A 27,517-nucleotide genomic window follows, 5' to 3' on the forward strand; every position below is an offset into this window, starting at 1 on the left:
ATGCAGGCAACAGAGAATCATGAAATGACACCATGGTGCTCCAGCAATATCCAGAAAGTAAAAAACTGTCAGACAAATAAATCTGTGTTTTCAACAAAAAATTACAAGAAAAAATATGGAAAGAAATCTATAGATTAAAAGAAACAGCAAGGGGGGCCTGGCTGGCTCGGTTGACAGAACATGCAACTCTTGATTTTGAAGGTGTGAGTTCGAGCCTCATGGGGGTGTGTGTAGAGATTTAAAAATAAAACCTTGAAACAAAGAAAGAGAGAGAGAGAGAAAGAAAGAAAAGAATAAAGGGGGAAAGCAAGCAAACAATTGCATTGTGTGGACTTTATCTGGATCTCAAAAACATTTTTATATATAAAAACTATATTAAAACAAGTTTGACTCGTTGCTCTCAGTAGTTATGTTCCATAAAGTTGAAGTGAACACTGAATTAGCAATACTGAGCCCTGTAGGAAATACAGGGTTTTGTTCTTATGCACCTCTGGTCATGCATTTTCATCAACTGATCGACACAAGACCTTGAGTTACATGTTTCTGTTTAAAGGCACCTTCTTTAATACGTATTAGTGATTCATTAGCGCCGAACACATGGCCAACAGCACTCTAACTCGTGCCTGAACAAAGCTTATCTAACACATGTGTTTTCTCTGAATGCCCTCTTCACAGCCTGCGTGCACTTGGGAACTCCAGACAGCACTTTAGCGCTATGCTGGGAGCCATCTGAAGCTGCCAGGATCACCAACCAAAAGCACAAAAATGTACAAACCATGGCCCTAGGTAGACTGGGAAAAGGACACTGTAGAATGAGAGTTCAAACGAGACGGCAGTGCATCACCTTGTCCCACCTCAGCTGGGAACATGCAAGTCAGGTGCCTACCAGTTTCGCTGCTCTGCACAAGCCTGGGAATGACCACAAGAGCACCGCAAACACGGGTTCTGGGGTTATAAGCAGATTTTAGCGAGTAAGTGAATTTGCAAATATGGACTTCGTGAATAATGAGGATCAGCTGTCTGGGGAAAGAAAATCAACATCTATCCTGTCTTTGTTGTATAAATCGTTCCTCAGGGTCATCACACAATTGAGGAGAAAAAGGTTTCTTAAATAACAGAGTTCCAGCTGACAAATACAAGAGGGAGGCAGAAGGTCACTTTTGTAACTACTGATATAAGGGACAGAGGCAATAAGCATCAACGGCTGCTAAGACCATTAAGTGACAGGCTGAGGGGTAATTAACCTTATTACGGGGGAGCCTGGCTATCTACACAGGAACCAACTGATTAATACTTCTGGTGCAAAAAGAAAGATAACCAACATTTCATGTCTCCCACTGTGATAGAATTAGAAGTGCAAAACATCACCCATGACGGATTCTTGCCAAAAACGTATCCGAATCCAAGCAAAACCTAGCAAATGTCTCTGTCATGTGTGCTCGTGTGGAGCACAGCAAGCACACAGGAAGTAGGAGAGATCCTTTCTGGGGCTTCTATCAGCAGACTCAAGGTAAAGGTGACGTATGGGCTCTAAACCACTCACAAGCAGTGAAAATGGGAAAGTGGCAACTGCCAAATAAAGGACCGGATGGGGACACCGAGGACAACTGTAATTTTTGTTTGACCAAAGTGCCTCCTGTTTTTAGACAATACTCTTTTCCCTTGCGAAGACCTCTTCCAAACGACCGTGAAAAAAATCAGCAGCAAAACCAAGAAATTGCCAACAGATGAGTTTGGGGATGGAGTTGCCTGGAGGGGAGTTACGGGAGGTCTTGGAGAACTTCTTCCAGAGCAAAACGTTGGTTATGTTAGCAGGAAACACTACACGAATTTAAAGACAAAGTACACAAGTTCTATAAAGCATTTGAGATGCTTTAGTGCACAAGTAGGCTTGGCGGAAATAACTGAGAAGGACGAAGCAGGTCCCTGCAAAGCTCTTTGCTGTAATTACCTTGCATGAGCGTTGGAGCCTGCAGCATTTGCTTGTAGTAGGAGTAATACAGTCCACATTCTGTTCTGAATGAGATTTCTCGCTCCACTTCCTGAAATAAAGTTAGGTCTACTGGGTTTACATGACCTCGTTTTGTGTTTTGTTTTGTTTTTTTAAAACATCTATTGTCACAGCAGAAACAGGATCCAGAACTACAACTTCAAAGGAAAAAAAAAAAAACCCAAAAACCTCTCAAAACATAGTCTTACGAAATCTTGGCCATCCAAAACAATAGGAGGCTGGTCATCGCTGGATGGGATTTATAGGAGTTTATATTATGTGATTCTCTCTACTTATGTGGATGTTTAAGATTTTTCCATAACAAACTGTTTTACAAAATGGAGACAACTAGTTCCATTTACGCTGATGTTTCACAGTTAGCGATCTTCTTTTATTTCACACAAATTAAAACTTAAAAAATGCCACCAGTCTTATGTAATACTAGTGAGAATCAAAATAGGGACAGTATAAAAAAAACTTCCAAATGAAAAGAACTATAATTGCATTAGACACCTACCTGAAAGCTAATGGTATTATATAAGATTAATAATTTGGTTTATTCTAAGACTGTAAGGTATTCTTAGTGAAATGGGGCAGACCTTTTACATGTGAATTTTATATTGACAAGGGTCATCTCGCAGAAAGGTGCTCCTGTAGGCAAATGGATACAAGAAATATTAAACTACTTTTAAGTAAGTATTCAATTTTAGAAGAACTGAAAATTTAAAGTGACAGCCACTAGTCAATTTGGTTGTTAAGACGCTTTTATGAAATTTAAAAGTTAAATCATTAACTAAATCTGGAGGCAATTGGTGGTGAGGATGGGGAAGACATTCTGGAATAATCATATTAATATTCTTAGATACTGTATTTCATATACTTACAAAACAGTATAAATGAATGAAAATGATCATTTCTGTCATTACAGATTCTTTTACACCAGTGTTCAAAAAGCCAGGCTCTAGAATCTGGCACGCACTGTCTAATGTGTATTTCCATCTCTGTTTTTCCTACCATAGCAGATCCCGCTTCCATAAACCCAACCTTACTGGGGGAAGATGATAAAACACGAAATACAGTATGTTCTAGGGGATACGCTTCTTTTAACATACCTTTGTTATTTTTCCTACCTCCAACTATTTTTCAAACTGTAATAAACATTTCATGAAAAGAACCACTCATGCTATTTACCTTCAGGCCTGAAATTATTTCATGTATTGCTTCTACTGTTTAAATATTTCTCCTTTCCTTTAAAAAAAAAAGTACTGTGAGTTGACTCATGAATGAAGCACTGAAGAAGTACTCGGTTATTTGAGTATAAATACCCAATTATTGACCTTGAGAAACAAACTTCTGTTTTATCATTGTTAACTCTTTTTTTTTTTTTTTTTTTTTTAAACCCGGAGGGAGGAGCAGAGTAGCAAACCTTACATAATGAGCTGCCTTCCATGGGGAGCAGGCTTATCTTGGGGAAATCAAACATGGAAGAAAGGCCCAGCCAGGTTCTGAGGTTTACTTTCATTAGCACGCTTGCTAATAAAAAGGACAACATACAGCAACAGGGCTCTTTTAGCTTTTGCATTTGCTACTGTTTTGTGCTGTATCTTTCACAGTGGTAAAGGCAATTCTTAACAGTCATGTTAATCCATTCATCTTTAATTTTTGAGAAAAACTGCTCTAATGCTTTTCATAACATAAAACTAAACTGGTATCACTTGCTTCTACAATGTTCCCACTCCTACTTGGTCAAGTAGCCACAGAGGCTGTGAATAGACGTTAACTGAGCAAATGTTAGCTTTTGTTCATGCAAATAAGGAAAAAAAAAACCCATTAAGTCTAATTACATTCCTTTTCTTCTCTCCAGCTGCCTTAAAGTGTTCAAAGTATGGCCGTCTTCAATGGAATATTCTAATGTCAAACCCGTATCCCCAAATCAAACTAAAGAGCCAGATCAATCATTCACATGAAGGGGGGCTTCATATCCAACACAGTTCTAAGGATAAAAGAAGACTGACCTCATAAAGATGGAGAATAAAAGGTACAAAGGTAGAAAGCTTTGGTGCTCCACCCCTCTCTTTAATATACCCAGAATGTGTAAAGAACAGAGGGGGTCCTAATTAGTAAAAAAGCATTCAAACATGATTAATTGGTAATCTTGGCACCAGCTGTATGGAACCAAATGCTATACTTTATTAGACAGACACTTGCAAGTTTTACATCTGCTTCATGCTAAGAGAACATCTGCTTTACTCATTCAAACACTTTTCCAGTTTTACAGCAATTTATACTTTGCCTGGTGGATTGTGCCAGTGAAAATGTACACCAATAGAAGTTACCCTCTAAAGAATGCAAAATGAACAAATACTTCATATTTTAATTTGCATCGGTTCCACAGGGAAAGCAATGTTGGGAGAATGAAAACATCTCTTCTGAAGATAATGACAGAAAGAAATAGATGAAAGCATTGTGTCTTTACGGAACTGTACAGCTAAAAAGTAAGTAGTTATATTTAAGTAGTAGTTTATATAGTGCATTAACAGAAGTACTAAAAGGAAAAAGCGTTATAAAAAAAATGACTGCTCACAATTAATAATTTGCATCCCCTAGAAACACACAAAACATAACAACCCCTTGTAGACAAATGACATCAAAACCGCCAAAGGAAACCTCTCATTACCTTTTTTTTAAATCTCATGTAAGTAACTTCTGTTTACAAAAGCTTCACCCAAAATAACTAGGCTGCTGGTGGCGGGGAAGCCATGGAAAGATTAACTTTATACATGTAATCCGTCTCAGAATTAGGTAACAAATCATCTCACCAAGGAACAGTGGCTCACGATAAGACAGCTGTTCTTGAAGCTTTGTACTGGGAATCATGCCCTTAGCAAACACATTTATGGCGCGTACGTGTTTTATGGTCTGGTTAGATTCCTGTCCATCTGTTGGAATGGAATGATTCTTGCCCTAGAGTTGATTAATGCCTTGATGGGTGAGAGCTGCCAAGCAGCGTGTGGGAGGTTAGACGGCTGCTGAAGAGACCGTGCACCCACTGGGCTCGCGCAGAAGCCACCACCAGTCCTGGTACCACCACAGTCCCCGCTTCACGGGTTCACCCTCTTTATTCTAAAGAGTCTCTGCTTACTTAGCAAGAGCATTCAGTGAGAAGATATGCAGTCTGTGATACCAAGCAAATGTGACAATAACAGTGAAAATACTACCGTAAATTGTACAAGATTGGTAAAAACTGAGTGACAGGAGTGCTTTTTTAGCCAAATGAGAATGATCTTTCCTTATCACTCAACATCTATTTGCTGGGGAATCAAAGGTGTGAAACTTCGGTCTTTGATCCCAAGAGGTTTATGTTTCAATGAGAAGGAATAATGCATTTTTTAAAAAGGAAAATGACAATTCAAGGAAAGAACAACAAACCATAACAAACCATAACCTTCCTTCTATCAATTAGAAGGAAGGAAGAGCCTTTTGCCTGAACTATTAACCCAGCCCCAGTGGATTCTGTGCTTCTCATTGGTCTGTTTCCTCTATCTTCCCATTCATTCATTCATTCATTCATGCAACAGATAGATAATGACCAAAAAGTGACAAGCATTCTCCTGCTAGGAGACCCAGCAGGGAACAAAAGAAACACAAATCTCTGTCTTCACAGAATTTATAATGTAGAAGCGAGGGATGAATTTGCTTGTTTAGCAGACAGCAGAATATGAGAAGGCAGAGAAGGGGGTGGCGAGGGACGGGTGGTGCTGTGATCTTGCAGGTGAGGGGGTAAGGCCAGATCAACGCAGGGACAACTGAACAGAGATCTGAGGAGGCGAGGCAGTGAGCCACCTGCAGAAGAGCCTGCTCACCAGACAGAGCAGCCAACATACACCCTGGAGAACCACGAGGAAGGCAGTGTGGTCTGAGCTGGAGGGAGCAAGGAGGGTCAGGGCACCCGAGCGCTGGGTAGTCTGAGAGGTGACGTGGGCTCAGACACCGGGCGCTGGCAGGTGACAAGGACTGCAGGCTTGTACTCTGAGCTAGGTGTGTGTGCAGGAGTGGAGAGGGGAGGTCAGAGTGTGGCTTCAGACACGCAGAGGCGAGCTGTGAAGTATCCGAAGCAGGAGGGAGCTGCCGCAATAAGCCAGGTGGGGACTAAGGATGTGAGAGGCCATCACGTTCTAGATACCGTGACCTGAGGTTATAAGGTGGGCCTTGGGGACCAGGACAGTGCGAGGGCAGAAACCCCGAGCCACTGGAGGATGAAGTGCAAGTCACAGAGATGGAGCCACACGGAGGAGCACCAGAGGGCAGGGCCGGCCGGTCAGGTGCCTGGGGTGGGGGGTGTTAAGTCCGAAGTGCCCACCGGCCACCCGAACTCAGGCGGCCGAGGAGGCGGCGGGTATGCAAGTCTGGAGTTCAGGGGAGCGGCCGGGCAGGGGAGAGACATCTGGGTGCCATCAGCACAGAGACGGTATTTAAAGATTGCTCTCAACGCAGACAGAAGAACAGAGCCAAGTCCTGGGTCCTCTGCCAACGAGAAGTCAGAAGGCTGAGGAGGAGCCTGCAAAGGAGCCAAAGAATCAGCTGCGGAGGTAGGAGTGAATCCAGAACACGTGTCCCGGGGGCTGGGAAAGCCGCGGAGCCCGAGGAAGACGAGGACCGGGCAAGGACCACTAAATCCAGCAACCTGGAGGGCATCGTGACATTAGCCAGAACTTTGTGCCAAAGCCTGACCGGGGTGGGCTCAAGACAGGGCGCGGGAAGGGCGGACAGAGGCTCCCGGCCCACAAACTCTAGGCATCTGCATGGGAAGGGGAGAACAACGGGACAGTGGCTGAAAGGGAGAGTGGGGCTCCAACAGCCCCCCCCCCCCACACCTGCCACGGGAGAAGGCAATACAGACCCAACTGCTGGAGTGATGTAATTTGGGAGAAGGCAGGGGAGAGGGCCCACACCCACGGGGGCCAAGTCGGCACACGTCCACGCAGACGGGGGGTGGGTGCACGAGGAAGGTCTCTTCAGCTTGCTTCCCCTCCTCCTTCGACAGGACTCAGGAGCCGCTACCTCCTAATATGGCACGTTGGCATTGGGGATGTTTGAAGCTGAAGGGATTCGAGAAGTGGCAGGTGCAGGAAGGACCCTCTGACCTCTCCCCTGAAGCAGGTCCTAAGACTCTTGTGAAAGCTGTACTCCCCACACCAGGAGGAAAAGACCATCCTTATCTCCGGGGATGGAGAGGCAGGACAGGAGTCTGAACAAACAGGCCTTGCTAAGCTCGCCCCGCTGGACCACCCCCAGCTCATACCTTTTGGTCCTATTATATTATCCATGTCTTCCTAAGCTTGGTCAAATCTAGTATAAAAATGCGCGGGTTTAACCATTTCTGCAGGTCTCCATTTCCTTCTGAAGGTTCTAGTGTCACGTAGAACTAGTATTACATTTGTCTACTTCTCTCTTAATCTGTCTTTTGTCAGCTCAACGAACAGGACCCCACCAGAGGACCTAGGAGGGCAGCGGGTTCCCCTCTACAGTGAAACAGGGAAGCAGGGAAAGGTTCCCCTCTACAGTGAAACAGGGAAGCAACGCACAGCTGGCATTCAACACTGGGGACGGTCTGGCGGGGAGAAAAGAGGGAAGAAAGGGTTAATCACCCCGGGAGAGCTGGGGGGTAAACAGACAAAGGAAGTGGACTGGGACTGCCAGGGAGCACTTTTTAAAAAGCACATTTGAGGTCTTCCTTCCCTATTAGTTTCACTTTGACACATTTTAAAAATAAAATATTTAGGGGTCTGTGTATTTAATTTTGGATTCAGTCTCTGCTACTTTCTGAGTTTTCCTACTACTTGTAATAATTTTTATCAGATTATTCTTACGGTTTCCAGGTATGTAACGACGTGATCTGCAAATAATGTGACTTCCTCCTTTCCAATTGTTCTTTTTACTTCTCATGTTTACGTTGCCGGTACCTCCAAAGCCATGTTAAACAGCGCTAACAGGCAGCTTTGGTTTGGGATATGCTTCTAATGCCATGATGCCAACGACTTACTTAAAATGAAAAACGTAGTTTCTCAGTTCCTGAACACATTTAGCCAATGGCTAGAGCATGAATATAGCACGACGAACTTTTCATCCTCATAGAAAGTTCTACTAGATAGCACTGTTCTAGTGTTTCCCTAATGGGTAAGGTCTTAGCATTTGGTCTGAAATGTATGCATACTATATTTAAGAAAAGGATGTATCTATTTTTTTTTTTTTAAGTTTTACTGAGACAGAATTCACATACTATACAATTCACCCATTTAAAGTATACGTCATTGGCTTTTACTATATTCAGAAAGTTATGCGTGCATCACTAGAATCAATTTTAGACTACTCCCCCTAAAAAGGAACACCACACCTCTGAGTTGTCACCCTGGAAATCCCTCATGCTTTCTAGCCCTGGGCAATCACTAATCTACTTTCTATCTCTTTAGATTGACTATCGCAGGCGTTTCGTATTAATGAAATGATACAATACGTGGTCCTTTGTACCTGTTTCTTTCCCTTAGCATGTTTTCAAGGCTCCTCTAACGTAGCACGTATCATTAATTCTCTGCAAAACTGCCAAATAATAGTCCATTCTATGAATATGCCACATTTTACTCATCCATTCAGCCATTATTTGACATTAGGGTTGTTTCCCCTTTTTGGCTATTATGAAAAAAGCTGTTATGAATATTCATGTGCAAGTTTTTGTGTGGGTGTTTTCTCATTTTCCTTGCGTATTTCCTTAGGAGTAGAATTGCTAAGATCATACGATAACCATGTTTCGCTGTCTGAGGGCCTGCTAGACCATTCCCCAAAGTGTTTGCACCATTCTACATTCCCATCAGCAGTGTAGAAGGGTTCCAATTTCTCCACACCCTTGTCAACACTTGTTATTACATTTCTTTTTATTACAGCCTTGCCAGTGGATGTGAAGTGTTATTTCATCGTGGTTTTGATTAGAATTTCCCTGACAGGCTAAAGATGCTGAGCATCTTTTCATAGGCTTTTTGCCCATCTGTAGTTCATCTCTGGAAAAATATCTATCCAAGTCCTTTGTTCATTAAAAAAAAAATTAAGCTGTATTATTATTATTGAGTTATGGTTCTTTGTAGATTCTAGATTCAAATCCCTTACATGGCATATGATTTATAAATATTTTCTCCCATTCTAAGTGATGTCTTTTCATTTTCTTGATTGTATGCTTCAGAGCACAAAACTTTCTTTTTGAGGAAGTCCAATTTAACTATTTTTCTTTAATCATTTGTGCTTTTGGTGTTGTATCTAGGATAGCTTAGCCTAACCCAAAGCCATAATGATTTATTCATGTTTTCTTCTAGAAGCTTCAGTTACATTTAGGTCTCTGATCCACTTTGAGTTAATCTGTGTGTGTATACATGAGAAAAGGATCCAATTTCCTTCTTTTGCTCATGAATATCCAGTTATCCCCAGATCCTTTGTTGCAGACTATTCTTTCTTCATTTGTCTTGGTATCTTTGTTGAAAAATCAACTGAACATAAATGTAAGGGTTTATTTCTGGACTCTCAATTCTACTTCATCTATCCTCATGCCAGTACTCACTGTCTTGATTACTGTATCCTTATAGTGAGTTTTGAAATCAGGAAGTGTGAGTCTTCCAACTTTGTTCTTCTTTTTCAAAACTGCGTTGGCTATTCTGGGTCCTTTCAGTTTCCATATTAATTTTAAGGTCAGCTTGTCAATTTCTGCAAAAACATCCCTGGGATTTTGAGAGGGATCACGCTGAATCTGAACACCAACTTGCCATCTTAATACTGTCTTCTAATTCATGAACATGGTTTAAGTTTTGACTTCTTTTGCTCAAAGTATCCTATGCTTTTGTTGCTACCATAAATGACTCTATTTTAATTTCATTTTTGGTTTGCTCGTTGCTACTATATACAAATATAGTAATTAGTTTTTGTATATTGATCTTGTATCCTGAAGTCTTGACAAACCCATTTATTAGTTCTAATAGTTTTTTTTAGTGGATTCTATATAGAAGATCATGTTATCCAGAGACAGTTTTACTTCTTCCTCGCCAATTTGGAGCCTTCTGTTTCATTTTCTTGCCTAATTACCCTGACTAGGACCTCTAGTAGAATGTTGAATAGAAGTGGCTAGAACAGACATCCTTGTCTTGTTCCTAATCTGAGGGGGAAAGCTTTCAATTTATCACCATTAAATATGATGTTAGCTGTGGGATTCGGGACAGATGCCCTTTAGGAGGCTCAAGTTCTCTACTTCTAGTCTGTTGAGTGCTTTTTATTGTGAAGAGTTGCTGAATTCGGCCAACTGTTTTTTGTTGTTTTTTTTAAGATTTTATTTACTCATGAGAGATACAGAGAGAAAGGCAGAGGGAGAAGCAGGCTCCACGCAGGGAGCCTGACGTGGGACTCGATCCTGTGACTCCAGGATCACACCCTGGGCCGAAGGCAGGCGCCAAACCACCGAGCCACCCAGGGATCCCCCTGCCAACTGCTTTTTCTGTGTCTTCTGAGATAATTACATGGTTTTTGTCTTTTATTCCAGTGATGTAATGGGCTTATCTGGTCTATTCTTAATTTTAAGTTACATATGTTACAAGGAAATGATGTGAGAGTTTTTTTCAAATACCTTTTTTTGCATCTTCTGAAGTACTGACATAGCAAACAAGTATATCACTAGATTTCCCAACAACTTCCTTTAGTTTCCTGGCATAAAAATGACTTTTTCAAGGTACATTATACTTTTGATATGCAACTAGATTCTCTTTATTAGTATTAACTAGAATTTTTGGTTCAATATATATGTATGTGGGATTAGTCTCTGAGCTTTGTTTTTTTTTTTATATATTATCTAGATTATATGCAATTGATTCTCATTATTCAGATTTCTGGTTTGCAAATCTGCTTACTAGCTAAAATTTGTAACAACAAAATTGACAAAATTAATACTTGCTGTGCTTTTGCGGCCATGTGCGGAGCAGCGAAAATTTCCGTCCCTAATGTGCACAGTTCCCAGCTGTGCTCTGCCTCTTGTTCCAGCACTCACACAGAAATGATCAGAAGGGGACTACAGTAAGGGGCAGTGCAACACACCGAGGGAAGCCCCAGCTCTGGGACCAGATGGATGGGGTCTGAATTCAACTCTGATGCCTCTTAGTGGCGTAGTCTTAGGCAAGTCACTTAACAATCCTGAACCTCATTTTGTAAAACAAAGAAAATAGAAACTACCAGGAAGAGTTTTTAGAATTTAAGATCTATGTGATACACACACACACACACACAACCGTACTACCCCAGGAGTAATGGTTCAGTATTCTCTAATTCAGTGTTCTCAGTGGCTTGTAGAATAGAACTGCTGAGAATTAAGGAAAATTGACTGTAGTTACATTCTGATCCTTAGTTTTGGTATGTTATACCTGATTATAAAAATAATTTGGAAGTTTTCTTTTTGGTGTTCTAGAATGGCTGAATTAGAACTGGAATATTTTGGCTAAGAGTTTGGTAAAATTCCTCCATAAAATCAATGGGGTCTGCTCTTAAGGGGGTGTAGGATGGATAGCTCTTCAGCAAGTTTTCTCTAAAACATCTGCAAAAATAATTATATTTTCTGGGGCCACTTCTGATAATTTATATTCTAGAAAATCATGTTTCATCCCTTTATCCAACTTGCACTGAATCAAACAAAATAGACTTGTGTGGCTCTTTCCTATTATATGGTCTCTGTAGTTATTTCTCTGCTAGGACATTTCATGATCTCTATCTCTCTGTTACTTTTTATTTTGGTTATTTGTATTTCCTACCTCATCGTTACCCCTATTTTTCACTCCCCAAATAACCATTCATTTATTAATTATTTTCCTGCTTTCTGGTTGATCAATGTCTCCTTTTACCTTTTATCCTTCTTTCTGCCCCTAGATTTTTACTTTCCAACTTTGTAAGTGGAATTCGTTTATTCATTCATATTTCCTAATGTAACAGTTAAGACTACAAATTCTTCTGAATATTGCTCTAAGTTGTATTTCCTTTTTTTTTTTTTAATTTTTTTTTTTTTATTTATGATAGTCACACACACGCAGAGAGAGAGAGAGAGAGAGAGAGAGAGAGGCAGAGGGAGAAGCAGGCTCCATGCACCAGGAGCCTGATGTGGGATTCGATCCTGAGTGTCCAGGATTGCGCCCTGGGCCAAAGGCAGACGCTAAACCGCTGCGCCACCCAGGGATCCCTAAGTTGTATTTCCTAGTCCTGAAATATGGTTTTCATAATTTTCTAGATTTCATTTATAATTTCGATAAATTCAGTTTTAATTTCCCGTGACCAAAAAGTTATGAAATATTTTTAGATTTATAGAAAGTGACCTTTTTTTAAAGTTATCTTTAGTTTTTATTTAAATGAATGAATAAATTAAAAGTATAATGTAAGTCTATGACCATTATCTCCAAAGTCAGGATCAAGCCAAGTTGTGATAAAGAAATACTGTATTTTTGGATACAGTCTGTATTTCTGGATCTGAGATTTTCCCAATGTTTTAATATATCAATGTTTTAGTTAATTTTCTATGGATATTTGAAAAGAACATTCTGTCTTTAGATATTTATAGATTAGATCTCTTATTCATTATTTTTCTTAGGTTCTATATTTATATTTTTGATCATTTGCTTTTTTTTAGAAAGAATTAAAACCCAGTATTAATATGTTTCTGCTTCTTCTTTTATTTCCTGTGGCTTTTGCTTTATAAATATTGGCAAGTTATCTGACACATGGGTAGTCCTGTGGTCAGCATGTTTATCGCTGAAAAATTGTCCTTCTTTGCTTCATTTAACACTTTCTGAGACTCCCCAACCCCCCCCCCCCCTTTTAGGGAAATACTTCAGCAAGTCCTTATCCACCTCTGGTCTAAAGTCCTTCTAAGGAACTTTGTTCTAGAAGTACCTTATGAATATAGTATGTGATTTGCATTTTTCTTTGTGATAGAGTTTTTATCGAGTAAAACAGACACTTAATTACACAAAAATATTTTGACATATTTGTGTTAATACATTTTGTATCATATTTTTTGTTCACTTTTTAGAACAAATCCTTTAGTATATGGTCTGTGTGTGTGTCCTTTAATTTGGAAGGTTTATGTTTTTTGTTCTACGAGTTACTTTTATAACTTTGAAGGATAATTTAATTCTCTACTTCTTTGGAGAGTATCTACTGAGTTTCTAAAATAATGACGATCTCATGAAATTTATAGTTCTCCCTTACCCAATTTGAACTTGATAATTTTTTTTGGAATTTTCTTTTATATACACTATATATTTGTTTCTTGAGTATTTGATTGATTGACTTTTAAGTAGGCTCCACACCCAGCATGGAGTCCCAGGTGGGGCTGGAACTCATAACTCTGAGATCAAGACCTGAGCTGAGATTAGATGTTTAACTGTCTAAGCCACCCAGGTGCCCCTTGACTTCAGTCTGAAATGAAACTTGGCTTCTATCTATAAAAATAAATAGGTTCCTCCACCATCTTCTGCCTTCTTTTCTTTCCTCTCTAACTTATTACACTGTTATTCTGTTACTACTTCATAGTAGTAACATTGCTAGGTGTTACTACAATGTTTACATCATATATACTTTGTTCTGTAACTATTTAGTTCTACAGTTAAATATGTTTGCACCTCATGGATAGTCTTCCTGCCACTGTTTTGCCTTTTCTTTTTCAGCTGGATGAAGTTTTCCCTCTACGAATCTCTTCAGGTGTTCTTAAAAAATATGTATTTCTCAGAATCAAAACAATTTGTATGGTGCTTTTTATACATGATGGAATGACTGGAGTAAAATACATAAACCACATTCTCTTATGTGAGTCTTCCGCAGGCATCATTCCAGGTCTTTAAGCATTAAATGTTACCATGGAAAAGTTGGATGCCAGACTGATTCTCTCATAGTAAGATCTTCTGTTTGGATGTCCAGGGGTTTCTTACTGTTGACGCCCAGCAATTTCAGAACTATACCCAGCTAATGAAGTATAGGCCAAGTTTTCCTGGAGCCCACTGTGCCCTGTTCAGATTCAAGTCATCTTTCTTTTTTCTTTTTTTTAAAGATTTTATTTATTCATTCATGAGAGACACACACAGAGAGAGAGGCAGAGACACAGGCAGAGGGAGAAGCAGGCTCCATTGCAGGGAGTTTTCTTGAATTATATCTTTGAACATGATTTTCCCTGGTTTCTTTGTTTTGGTTCTCTTCTTTTGGGGCAAATTATGCATGTTTGCTGTTGTCTTCATCAGCTGTCAGTTTCTCTCGACTATTTTAACTGTAATTTCATTTTGTTTACTTTTATCAGTCCAATATTTCTCATTCTGTGCCTTCTGCAGATTCTAATCTTCTGCGTGTTGCTTCCGACACTGTCATGATTTCTGTTATGTCGTATCTTTTCATTCTATTTATTGTCTAAGTTCTGCCAATGCCTGTTTCATTTCCTTCGTTACCTTCCTGTGTGTCCTTGAAGATGGTATACGTACACCTTCTTACACTCCTGCTTTGAATTCATCTCCTATGGTGGCAAATGCTTATTATGTTTGTTTTTTAACGTGACATGTTTGGTCATAATCTTCATGTCTCTGCAATAAATGGTTTCTGGTGACTATTCTTCATCTGTTATTTGTTCTTGTTTTCCTCTCCCTTTTTTTTCTCGCAGTTCCGTTGTACAGATCCTGTGCTGGTTCCTTCCTGATTGTGAGCCATTTCTGAATGTGAGTTCTTACCAAACCAGCTAATTGAAGGAAGTTTATGTGGGCGAGAGGCCAGGGCAACCAGTCAGGCCAGCAAGAATTCTTGTGATACAGCGTGGTTTGCAAGACTGAGCTCTTTAGTCTTTTCCTCATCTTAGGCAACCAAGATCCGCAGCCTCAGAGTTGTTCAATACACAAGTTTTCTCCCTTTATCCCGGTCTTCTTAAATGCCACTTTTACAAAAATGGCTTGTCTCTGTGATTACTCCCTTCAGCCTCCCTAGCTGACTTCTCTTTCATACTAGCATGTCTCCAGGAAAGCTTCCGTTATTACTGCACACATTTGGTCCCTTGGGGACCTCAGTCTCACCCCTCAGGGTATGCCAGCAACCTTAGAGAAGTAGACTCTGGTGACTTCCTCTAAAACTCTGCAGCCCTAAGACTCCTCTTGTGGTACCTTTCCATACTCCTTTGACTTTTAGTGGGTTTGGCGGCCCTCCCTCATATACTGTGGTTCCAGACCATAGACCTTTCTTAGTTTCATCAAGGATGGAAAATGACTACCTGTTTTTCGTTTTCCTTAATTGCTTTGAGGTAATTCTAAAAAAAATGAAGGAACTGACATCTCTACACTGCCACTTCGAAACAGGAAGTAATAAGTAATTTGAACAGTTTAACCACACAATTAGGAACATCTACTCAAAACTGGGGAGCATAGCAATAGTGAAATAACTAAGTATATAAATTATATAAACATAATCATTTACATAAAATTGTGAAAGTTTATATAAATATGTAACTATATATGGGAAAAGCATATGATGCAACATCAAATACATGTGATTATAAAAAAGTATATTAAGTGTGAGTGAGTGGCTCAATCAATCCATTAAGCATCCGATTCTCATTTCAGCTCAGGTCCTGATTCAGGGTCATGAGTCATAAATAAAGTAAAATATATACACATACAGGATGAAGAATGGAGGAGAAAAATGAAAACTGGTTTTTGTTAAGGGTAAATGAATACTGAGTAATGTTTTTTATTTAAAGTTTTTTGTTGTTGTCACGGTATAGTTTGTGCAGTAACAAAACACGTGTTCAGAAAATAAAAAGAATCATGCTATATATATTTTTTACTCTTGCATCTACTAAACACAAATCACTAAAAATGCACTGACTGGCTCCCTACTTGCCAGTACTAACTATATCCTCTCCCTGAAGGCAAGCTCCCAAAGCTGCATCCCTCTGCTCTAGTTCTAGCCCAGATCTTTCACAGCAGCCGTTGTCTCTGTCTCCCTTCTCCCCTGCCTATACCGCCTCGCGCACCTGTAGAAGTTAACGTGACTCCAAACAGACCACTGTTACTCAGCACTGATGATGCACCGGGCACCATAAGGGTAGCACGGCAAGTAAGAGCATTGGCTTTGAATCCTTTTACTGTGTTTTGTTTATAACAAAGGGCAGCAAAAAAGCAGGTTGCATTTAAAGGACAATTCAGAGTTTAAATGTTGGGGTTTTGGGGATCCCTGGGTGGCGCAGCGGTTTGGTGCCTGCCTTTGACCCAGGGCATGATCCTGGAGACCCGGGATTGAATCCCACGTCAGGCTCCTGGTGCATGGAGCCTGCTTCTCCCTCTGCCTATGTCTCTGCCTTTCTCTCTCTCTCTCTGTGTGACTATCATAAATAAAAAAAAATTAAAAAAAAAATTAAAAAAAATTTTGGGGTTTTGGAGACAGCCAGATAAAATATGTTTAGAATGCACCTACAACATTGCTAAGCACACAGAAGACATTCCATCAGGAGAAAGGGGAACCCTCTTACACTGTTGATGAGAAAGCAAACTGGTGCAGCCACTCTGGAAAACAGTATGGAGGTTCCTCAAAAGAGTTAATAGCACTACCCTGCTATCCAGCAATTACACTACTAGGTATTTACCCACAGAACACAAAAACACTCATTCAAAGGGATACATGCACCCTGATGTTTATAGCAGCACTAGCTACATAGCCAAATTATGGAAACAGCCCAAACATCCAGAGACTGATGAATGGATACAGAAGATGTGGTGTGTATATCCAATGGAATATTACTCAGCCATAAAAAAACCAAAATCTTGCCATTTGCAGTGACATGGATAGAGCTAGAGAATATAATAATAAGTGAAATAAGTCAGAAGAAGTCAAATATCATATGATTTTAGTCATAAGTGGAATTTAAGAAACAAAACAAATGATCGTAGGAGGAAAAAGAGAGGGAAACCAAGAAACCGACTCTTAACTATAGAGAACAAACTGATGATTATCAGAGGGGAGGTGGTGGTGGGGATGGGTGAAGTAGGTGAGTGGGGACCAAGGAGGGCACTTATTGTGATGAGCACTTGGTGATGTATGGAAGTGAGGAATCACTAAATTGTACACCTGAAACTAATAGTGCCCCGTATGTTAACTGGAATTTAAATAAAAAACTAAAACTAAACAATATGCTAAGACAGGACAGTATATACACATTTTCTATGACCACTTAAAACGTCAAGTTGCTCTTTGGTCCAGAGTTTCCCACATTCAAATACTAACACTGTTATGATTAGCAACTAACATTAAAAATATCATTCTAAAGGCATGAACTCAATGTGTGATTTATCTATTTCAGAAGCAATGTTTTTACTTTCTGAATAGTTACAACTAATTCAAAGTATCTGGAGAAGATTAAAGTTATCTTCATAAAAAACAGCCTAGTAATTCTGGTTAAGTATAACCCACAAGTACAAAAGGAAAACAGGGTTACACTTCCCAAACATTCCCATAATCGCCCAAAATGAAAATGGTACAAATTATAGGAGTAAATTTCTAAAGGTGTATAAATTCTGAAAATGAGCTTTCCCCAATGTCTCTGATCACTAAGGGCTGGAATTTTCATTGGTTTATTCAAAGAAAATGTATACACATTTTAAAATTAAATAAAATATAAAATTTAGTTCCTCAGTTGCAATATAGCCACATCTCAAGTATTTATAACAGCTACATCTAGCTAGTGGCTATGGTACTGAACAGTGCAGAAGTAGATCATTTCCTTCATGGCAGAGAGTACCATTGGATAGCACTGGGTTTACATAATCCAAGATGAAAAATAAACCAAATGCCTATGCAGAGGTATCATCAAGTTTGAGAAATGGCTGAAACATCTGAGGATTCCTCTTGTGATACAGAGGGGGGGAAAAAAAGATCTGTGCTACAAGCTACTGCTTGAATAAAGAGAAAAAAACTGCAGTAAGATTGAGCTCGATTGTACGTTTCAGGGGACGGGGGTGTTGGTGGAAAGAAACCTGTTAGATTCGAGGATGTTCCTGTTTTATAGCTTCTCCCAGATGGTATCTGAGGCACAGACAGAAACTAGCCTAGGGTCTCTTTCTCACTCTGCACACTCCTCAAACATTCTTGCCCACACATCTACAAGCTGGTAATATGAAAATGTCCATTTCCAACACAGATGGAACTCCTGCCTCCAGATCCATGAATCCAGCTCCCTTTACTCCATCTCTCTTCTTGGACTGTTTCAAAAGTGACTCATAACGTATCCAAACAAGGATGTATCATTTGCTGTCTCGCTGTCCCCAGTAAAGAATTTGGCTGGCCTCTGTCACCAGTTCCTGGGAGGTAGCCAGTATATCCTCGAATTTCCCAAGTGAGAATAGTGTCTTTGTTGTTCACGGTGGGTTCATCAGGACCACATCTGACAGTCTGTTTTAAGGAGATGACTCAGGGTGGGGGCTGACGAAGCCAGAAAGACTAGCCATGTGATTAGAGAGCTGGGGCTTGGAGCCAGCTGATATTGGCCCAACCTCCGGGGAGGAAAGGGGGACTGGAGAGTGAACTCAAAGTTGTGGCCAGTGATTCGATCAATCATACCTACGTAAACTCCAGTAAAAACCCTGGACACCAGAGCTCGGGTGAGCTTTGTTGGTTGGCATACTCAACACATTGTCACATATCAATGTGCCAAGAGGACGATGTGTCCTAACTCCACAGGGAAAGGATCGTGGAAAGCCTGAGTCTGGGACCCTCCCGGACTCCCAATGAGTCTCTGCCTTTGGCTGGTTCTGGTTTATATCCTTTTGTCAGAAGAAAACTGGCAATCCTAAGGGTAAGGCCTTCCTGAGTTCTGTGAAGCATGCTAGCGAATTACTGACCCTGAGGAGATAGCGGGTGTCCCAAAATTTGTGGTGGTCAGAAGCGAGGGTAGCCTGAGGACCCCCTTACACTTGTAACTTGTGTCTAAAGTGAAGCCGTTTTGTGGCACACGGTGCCCTTAACCTGTCAAGTCCCGCTTACCTCTGGGTAGGAGGTGTCAGATCTGTTGCTCTCCAGATCTGTTCCTCCCACAGAGCTCATTATCACAGTGAATGGCATATGGGCCCATCCATTCAGCTGCTAATGGAAAGAAAGCTGAGGACTCTTCCTTCTCAATCACCATCCACACAAATGAGGAATCCCTGTATCTTTCCAGGTCTATCTTCTAATAAGCTTTGCCTCTGTTCATTTCTTTCCAACACCTGGTCTTTTCTTCTCTGGTTCCATTCTCCTCTTTGCTCATAAAAGTCTGGCCCCATGTGCCTTCTCTCTGATACTCAGGTTGACAGGTTTTGTCCTACGTAAGGGCCTTTGGACTGGTTCCCTCTGCTTAAGAGGTCTTCCACAGACCTTAGCTTAACTGGTTGCTTCCCAGGATTTAAGTGTTGACATAGGTCTTATCTTTAAAATGGTCTGCTTTCCCACCCGATTGTAAGTATCCTCCTGATAACTATACCCTGACCGGTTTCCAAAGTAGTACTTATTTTTTGTTAGTCTGTTTTCTCCCTCCTCATCAGAATGAAGTTCCATATGGTATTCAAAGGCTGTATTCTCCAGGCCTAGATTTGTGTCTGGCACACAGGAGACATGCATTTGCTGACATTCAGATATTACTGAATCCACTGAGATTAGATTTTCTTGGTGGTTTCCTCTCACTTTAGTGCTATTCCTCCTCAAATCCACTCTCCACACTGTAGCCAGAGCCACCTTTATAAAACAATAAGATGAGGACACTTGTTCCTTCATGACCTGGCCTCTCTGTTTACCATCCCAGTAGATTCTTTCCTCATCTCCTCTCTAGCCAGACTGAACTACTTCCAACACCTTGAACGCTCTCAATGCTCTTGCCTCTCAAAGTTTCTGTGCACATCCCTTCCCTGGGACATTCACCTTTCTTCCCCAATTTGTCTGGTTAACCCTTCTCATCCTTCAGGTCTCCTTAACCAGTACTTCCTCTAGAAAACCTTCCCTGATCTTCCAAAGTTGGGTTGGGCTACCCCTGTTCTGTGCTCCCACCATATCCTATCCTACCCCGACGGTACTGACGTTGGATGGGCTGTCATTGTCTGCCTACTTGCCTGTACCCTCAAGAGTGTAAACTCCCTGAAGGCAGGGGCCTGGTTTTAGTCGGCTCTATTGCTATGACTGAGCACAGTACCCGCTGGCATGCTACCAGTGCTCAGTATGTATTTACGGAATTAATGTATGATTCCGGAAAATCTGCTGGCAAATGCATTAGTCTTTGTTACTCTTTCCACGTTCCCCATGGTAACACTGCCACAGAAAAGGAGCTCGATAAATACTCGGTAAAAGTATAATGCCTACTGTAACCTGGCAAGATTTAAGAGAAAAATCAAGGGCACTCAGGTTTCTTGATGATGGGGTGTATTTATTTAAGGTTACTAGCAAGGCCACTTAAAAACTTTAAGGAGCTAAAATTACTATTTGAAATTAAGTTCTGTGATCTCTTTCACCATCTTCTCCTTACTACACAGTTACTAGTATTTAATTTCAGCTAAATATCCACAGGGGGGTATTTCAGTCTCTAGTCAAAATACTTATGTGGGTAGAAAAAGTAATACTTTTTAGTGCAAGGAAATCTGTTTATAAGCACTCCACTTTCAAGAAAAAAGATAAAATTTTTCTTGACAAGGAAAACTACCCATTGTCCCTGAAGAATAAGAATTATCCTTTTACCATGATAATTTGTATGAAGGTATATGCACACATACATACTATACCTATAGAGTAATATGACAGGTTTTTAAAATAAGCATATTAGAAGTTATTCCTCTAAATTAAATTTGTCATTCAAAGTAATCTCCCTTGGAGATTCAATCCAATAATGGAACCAAAGCTCAAAAAATTTTGGAAAGCTCTTTGAGGACTGTTTTAGATTCTGTACAGACTTTTTTTTGAATGTTCACATAGATGATAAATATCTGACCTCTGAAAGTGACTTTTACATTTATCAGCATCTAATCGTTAGAAACCATAGTAAATAAAATAAAAGATTATGACATTTTGGATCAAAACTAAATATATTTAGATGAAAAACAGCAGTGATGTGTTAAGTTTCCCTGCATAAGTGATATGCTTGTCCTGAAAACAACAGCAAGTTAAGATACCTAGAAATGTTTAAGAGAGAAAAGGGGATAAGGAAATTGGTGTTTAAGAAGTCACAAACCCCAAAAAGGGCAGCCCTGGTGGCGCAGCGGTTTAGCGCTGCCTGCAGCTCAGGGCTTGATCCTGGAGACCCAGGATCAAGTCCCATGTCAGGCTCTCTGCATGGAGCCTGCTTTTCCCTCTGCCTGTGTCTCTGCCTCTCTCTCTCTCTCTATGAATAAAAAAAAAAAAGAAGTCACGACCCCCCCCCCCCAAAAAAAAGTCACGGACCCTCCTGACGTGATGAAAATTATGGCTCCTTTCCTCAGAAAAATAGTGGCTTCCCCACCCTCTCACCACTGCATATACGATTAGAAAGGTATGACACACTGAGGTCATCTATGGAGACAGATTAAGACTCCATGGTTTAGAGCACTGGATTTTGGTTTCTTTTTTTTTTTTTTTACTGTACCCAACAGAAAAAAAATATCATACTGTGACCCAGTTTGCACATACATACATATATTGTTACACAAATAATTCTCAACCCTAGTGTATGTGATGATAATCTCTGGCATCTTATTTTAAGTAACAAAATTGTTACTCATGATTTACTGCATCAATTTCACAATGTATAAGTTGAAAAATACTAGTTTAGGGTAATTGCCGCATAACTGGAGCAAGTTAACGAAAATGAAAATAAATTCACTGATTACTAATGTTATTTTAAACTAAAAAAGTCTTTTTATGCTATGTCCAAACCTTTTAAGACATTAGATTCTTTATATGGCAAAACTGCATTATCTTGGTCATTCATCTATATGGTTAACTACTGGAGATACTGATGAGCAAATCACACAACGGTCATAGGAACCCCATACCTTAATATTAGAAAACCATAAATCGTTTTCATGTAAAGTAGCCAAGTAGACCGATGTTAGAAGTCCAATGCAAAGGGCAACGGTTCCACCAACTGTAAATGACAGAAGTTTCCATAACCTTCTACTCGCACAACCTTTTAGAAAAATAAAACAAATAGCTAAGTCAGTAGAGAATGTGGAATTTACTAGTTCTACTTCAGATTATCAGGTATGCTAAGTTCCTGCTGCCTGTCACTGCTGAAGCTTACCCTAGTCCCAGTAGACAAGTAGGGACTCTTTTCTGTGATTCTGGAGACTTGCTTTCATACTTTATTACAGTTTTTACCTGACTAATTGTTCACTTGTCCAGTTTGCCAGAGAGCATGAGCTTTCCGAGAAAAAGTACATTATCTTATTCATCTTAATATCTAGGGTCTGTGTTTGGCATAGTTTAATAACTGTACCTATTGAGTTCATTAAATGGAAGAGTAAATGGGTTGCATGTCTAGGATATAGAAAGTCTTTTCGATGGTTGACATATAATTTGTGGTGTATTCACTAAAAGCTACCAAAAAGCTTGACTACTTAAAATTCAAAAACACACAGGGGAGAAAAATCCATCACAACTCAAGTTAAAGGACACATAAGCTAGGAAAAATTATTTATAGCGCATATAAGAAAGTTTAATATCCTTAATATAGAGTGAACACTTTCAGGATTAAAAAAATGAATATTTCAGTTGGAAACAGATTTAACACACGAGTAGGCAATACACAAAAGAAAAAAATGGCCAATAAACTTAATAGACAAAAATATTCACGTTCATTGGTATTAAAGAAATGCAAATCGGGGTGCCTGAGTGGCTCAGTTGGTTGAACATCTGACTTTTGATTTCTCTGGCTCAGGTTATAATCTCAGGGATATGAGACTGAGCCCTGCATTGGGCCCTGTGCTGGCCAGTGAGCTTGCTTGGGATTTTCTCTCTTCCTCTCCCCCTCCTTCCCCGCTTGCTCTCTCTCTTTCTCTCTCTCTCAAAAAAAGAAATGCGTGGGGGATCCCTGAGTGGCTCAGCGGTTCAGCGCCTGCCTTTGGCCCAGGGCGTGATCCTGGAGTTCCGGGATCGAGTCCCGCATCAGGCTCCCGGCATGGGGCCTGCTTCTCCCTCTGCCTGTGTTTCTGCCTCTCTCTCTCTCTATCATGAATAAATAAATAAAATCTTTAAAAAAAAGAAAAAGAGGGATCCCTGGGTGGCGCAGCGGTTTGGCGCCTGCCTTTGGCCCAGGGCGCGATCCTGGAGACCCGGGATCGAATCCCATGTCGGGCTCCCGGTGCATGGAGCCTGCTTCTCCTTCTGCCTGTGTCTCTGTCTCTCTCTGTGACTAAAATAAATAAATAAATAAATAAATAAATAAATAAATAAATAAATAAATAAATAGAAATGTGAATCAAAACAATGAACTATAACTTTTTAGATGTTGGCCAATATAATGGCTTAAAAATGCTAATACTGTTTTAAATAAGGGTACAAAATAGGATTATTTTTCAAACACTGATGGTGGAAGAATAATTTGGAAACTCTCTGGAATGCAACATGGAAGTAGTAAAAAGCTACCAAAATGAGCATACCACTTGACCAATAATTCTAAATCTAGGCATAATAAAAGAAATAAAGTTTTAAACATCGGGCCACAAGGATTTTTATCATAGTTCTGTTAATATAGGTAAAGGGTTAAAAACCGTCTAAATATTCAGCAAGGAATTGGGTAAATAAATTAGGCTATCATCACACAATGACTACATTGGTAACAATTTTAAAACACATTGACTGACTTACTGTATGTTCATTACGTAACAAGAGGAATGTAGCAAGTTACAAAACAGTTAGGATCTCAATTTTGTAAAACCACACATGAATGCTTCCAGTTATACCCGGGCAGAGACATTTAGATGCAAGATCAAGTTTCAGGAGTGGCAGTCTCAGGGTGGTTTGTGGGAACATTTTTTTTTTCTTTTCTTTTCTTTACTTTTCAGGGTGTTTTTTTTTTTTTTTTCCAGACATAATACTACTTCAGTAAAATGAAGAATCCTCAAAATTATGTTTTAATCGAAAAAAAAAAACAAATTTGAAGTTACATTGTTTAAGTCTTCAGAAAGTACTCTCTCCCGTCCCAAACTGCTAAAAGTGGAGCTGGATGGCATGACCTCTCAATACAGATTAATTTTATTTTATAAATCTGTTCTCCCAGAGACACCTGGGTGGCTCCGTGGTTGAACGTCTGCATTTGGCTCAGGGTGTGATCCTGAGGTCCCGGGATCGAGTCCTGCATCTGGCTCCCTGAGGAGCCTGCTTCTCCCTCTGCCTCTCTCTCTGTGTCTCTCATGAATAAACAAAATCTTTAAAAAAATAAAATAAAAGTAAAATAAACTGTTCTCCCATATTACTAGTTCGAGCTGATAAGAATTAACATAGCGGCCATTAATGTAAATTCTATCAATCAAAAATGGTTGATAGACACGGAATTTTTCATGCTTATCTTAAAAAACCTTGACCATGCTTAGTTCAGAAAGCGACTCTGGAGCCAGGAAGTTGGTAATTAAAATCATTTGATGTACAGCTTTCCAAGAATCTTCAGCCTTATATAAGCAACTTACCAAATTCTGATCATTCTCCCTCCCCAAAGGAGAAAATGTCAGGAATTCAAAAAAGGGATAAAAAAAGTTTGATTCATTTTTCGATACCTTAATGAAATGAGAAAGTCTCCCAAGGTAAGGCTGTCTAGAGTGAACGGCATATACAAACCAGAAAAACTAGAAACAGACTAAAACCTGAACTGCGGGGGGGGGGGGGGGGGGGGAAGCATTATTCTAGAAAGTCAAAGATTGGCAAAACCGGAACCTACAGAACAGACAGCTGAGAAACAAGGGGTTCTTCTAATCGGAGCACTTTCCTCTTTTATTCTGATCATAACTATAAAGACAGTATTCTCAAATTGCCATCAGATCAATTGTTGAACCAAACATCAGGGCATTAGAACAAGTTTCGTCGAGCGTTAGGTCTCAACAAATTCTTACTCTATTGGAGAGTGATATTTTAATATGCAGAAATAAAAGCAATCCAAAGTGCTGCTTTTAATTTGAATCACCTACCAGATGGCAATTTATTTTCCAACTTCACATTGGCTTCTCGGGCCGCATAATCCTCAGAAACTTCTGTGGTTTTCACCCCTTTTCTTTGCCTGATGGATATCATGGTGTCAGAGACTTACACGCATTGTTCTTCCAACCACTCCTGCAAACGACAGAAAAGTGAAGCTGTGTGTCCATATGCCAGTCCCGTCTCCCCAACATACCCTGTGCTCATTTGTGCTTAGGTGACACGATGCCTTGTCCCTCCCTGGGCTTAGCATGTGCTCCCGCTTCCCCATCGAATCTTAACCGGCCTCCAAAGTTACCGTCAAGATGCAACACACGTATTTACTTAATACACACTATCAAGAGTTAAGAATAGGGATGGGCATCCCAGACAAGCCGGTGGTGGTGGTGGTGACCTTCTTCCGAGAAGCCCTCCTGTCTTTGGCCGTGCCAGCTACTGATGTTTCTCCTTCCTGAGCCCCTGCAGTTAGTTACCATGCATCTGACCCCATAATCGATGGATCATGCAGCTTTAGGTCACGGTGCACAGTTTCCTAGCACGGGGAGAGAGGAGCTCAGTAGTAAATCCGTGGACGGCCTGACTTTGAAGGAGTGGAAAAGACTTGTTTTGCCTCAGGTGCTTGCATTTTAATACCGATGTTCTTTAAAAACAATGCACACGCCCCAGTGTGTGATGGCAGCGGGGGTGTGCCAATCAGGGCAGCTGCTATCCCAGGGAGCAAAAGTGGGAGTGAAGGCAGGGTGCAGGCGCCTGGTTTGGAAGCGGCGAGTGGGAGGCGAGGGAGCGGTGGCGGTGAGTAAGCTGGCTGCAGTCCCCCGGAACATCTTGCTTCGCTCCTCTGCATAACGAACAGCGTTTCCCTAATTACTATTAAATACGACCAGTCTCCGGGCACCGTGGTTTGGGGAGGGGGGGGGGCAGCTTATGAATTCCCAAACGGAAACAACTTGCTTTAGGAAAAGAACCAACCAACCAACCGACACGATACGATGTATTCGTTCATTCATTCATGCAAAGGGTGGAAAAAAGGAAAAGAAAAAAAAAGTGAGATGCAAAAACACAGCTGAGTGCGAGCCATGAAAATGCGAGACCCTGGAGCAGCGAGGGGTGCAAGGCAGGGCGCGCTCGGCCCCGCACGACCTCGACCCCGGGCGGGAGCTCGCGGAGGGGCTGCAAACTCTCGGCAAGTTAGGGCCCGAGGGCGGCACAAACCCGCTCGGCGGCCACCGCCGCGACTGCAAACCCAAGTTTCGCCCTCAGATGGGGGGCGTCGCCCCAACGTCCGGGGGCCGGAGGGCGCCGCTGCCCCCCCCCCCGCCCCGGGCGCGCACCTGCTCGGCTTCCCGCCGCCCCCGCCGCCCCGGAGCCGCCGCGCGACCTCGCGGACTTGCCCCCGCCCCCCCGCCCGCGCGGTGCCCGGGTCCACCCCCCCCTCCCGCCCCGGCCCGGTCCTCGCGGCCGATGCCCCCGCAGCACAGACCTGCGGCCTCGGCCGTCCTGGCGCGCGGCTCCGGGCGGGGAGGGAGGCCGGCCCGACGCGGGGCGCCGAGGGCCGCGGGGGAGCAGGCGGCGGCCACCGGGCAGCGGCGGAGCTTGGCGCCGCACCCGACAACTGGGCGGCCGGGGGGCGTCCGCGGCCCCGAGGAAGGGGCGCGCCGGGGAGGCCGGGCCGCCAGGGCCGCGCCCATAGGCCCGGGGAGCCGTCCGTCAGCGCGAGACCCCGCCCCCTCCCGCGGAGCCCCGCCCCGTCTCGTGCGGCGCCGGCCGGAAGGAAGCGGCGCACTTCCGCTCGCCGCGCCGGCCCCGCCCCCGCCCCCGCCCCCGCGGCCCGCCCCGGCGGCCCCTGGGCGCTCGGCCCCCGGCCCGCGCGGTGCCGACTCGGAGCCTCCAGGCCGCCGCCCGCCGCGCACGCGCCCGCCCCAGGCCCAGGCCCAGGCCCAGGCCCAGGGGGCGGCTCCGACGGGGGCGGCTCGGGACCCACCCCCGCCCGAGCTGCTGGAGGCGGGCGCGCTGAGGGCCCGGCGGGCGGACGGACGCCGCGGGGACGCTCGGGCTTCGCCCCGCCCCCGCCCCCTCCGCCTCCCTCTCCCCCTCCCCCGGGGTCACGCCCCCCCGCGTCCCCCTCCCCCCCGGGGTCACGACCCCCCGCGCCGCCGGGGCCCCTCCCCCACCCCGGGTCATGCCCCCTCCCCCCCTTGTCTCGGCCCCCCTCCCACCTCCGGTCTCGGCCCCTCTCCACCTTCCTCCGCCCCCTCCCCATCTCTGTCCCCCAACCTTCACCCCCGGGTCCCGGCCCCCCACTTCTCTCCCGCCCCCCAT

General features: G+C 42.3%; 1 protein-coding gene across 7 annotated transcripts in view; it reads right to left on the reverse strand.

Moving 5' to 3' along the window:
* DPY19L3 (dpy-19 like C-mannosyltransferase 3) overlaps window positions 1-26,832 on the reverse strand; it is a 69,555-nt gene extending 42,723 nt beyond the window's left edge. For 2 of the 7 annotated variants that reach the window (XM_072782789.1, XM_072782779.1), the window contains exons 1-4: window positions 26,679-26,831; window positions 25,192-25,333; window positions 22,066-22,199; window positions 1,952-2,042 (exon numbers count right to left, since the gene is read on the reverse strand). In XM_072782789.1, the coding sequence (XP_072638890.1) occupies window positions 1,952-2,042; window positions 22,066-22,199; window positions 25,192-25,294 (328 nt within the window). In that variant the 5' untranslated portion in view covers window positions 25,295-25,333; window positions 26,679-26,831. Of the gene's footprint in view, window positions 1-1,951; window positions 2,043-22,065; window positions 22,201-25,191; window positions 25,334-25,671; window positions 25,828-26,678 lie in introns of those variants that run through there. The other 5 variants (XM_072782739.1, XM_072782794.1, XM_072782750.1 and 2 more) reach the window with 4 other exon arrangements.
* Window positions 26,833-27,517: the final 685 nt, after the last annotated feature.

Source organism: Canis lupus, chromosome 1 (assembly GCF_048164855.1).
Source record: "Canis lupus baileyi chromosome 1, mCanLup2.hap1, whole genome shotgun sequence".
Lineage (NCBI taxonomy): Eukaryota > Metazoa > Chordata > Mammalia > Carnivora > Canidae > Canis > Canis lupus.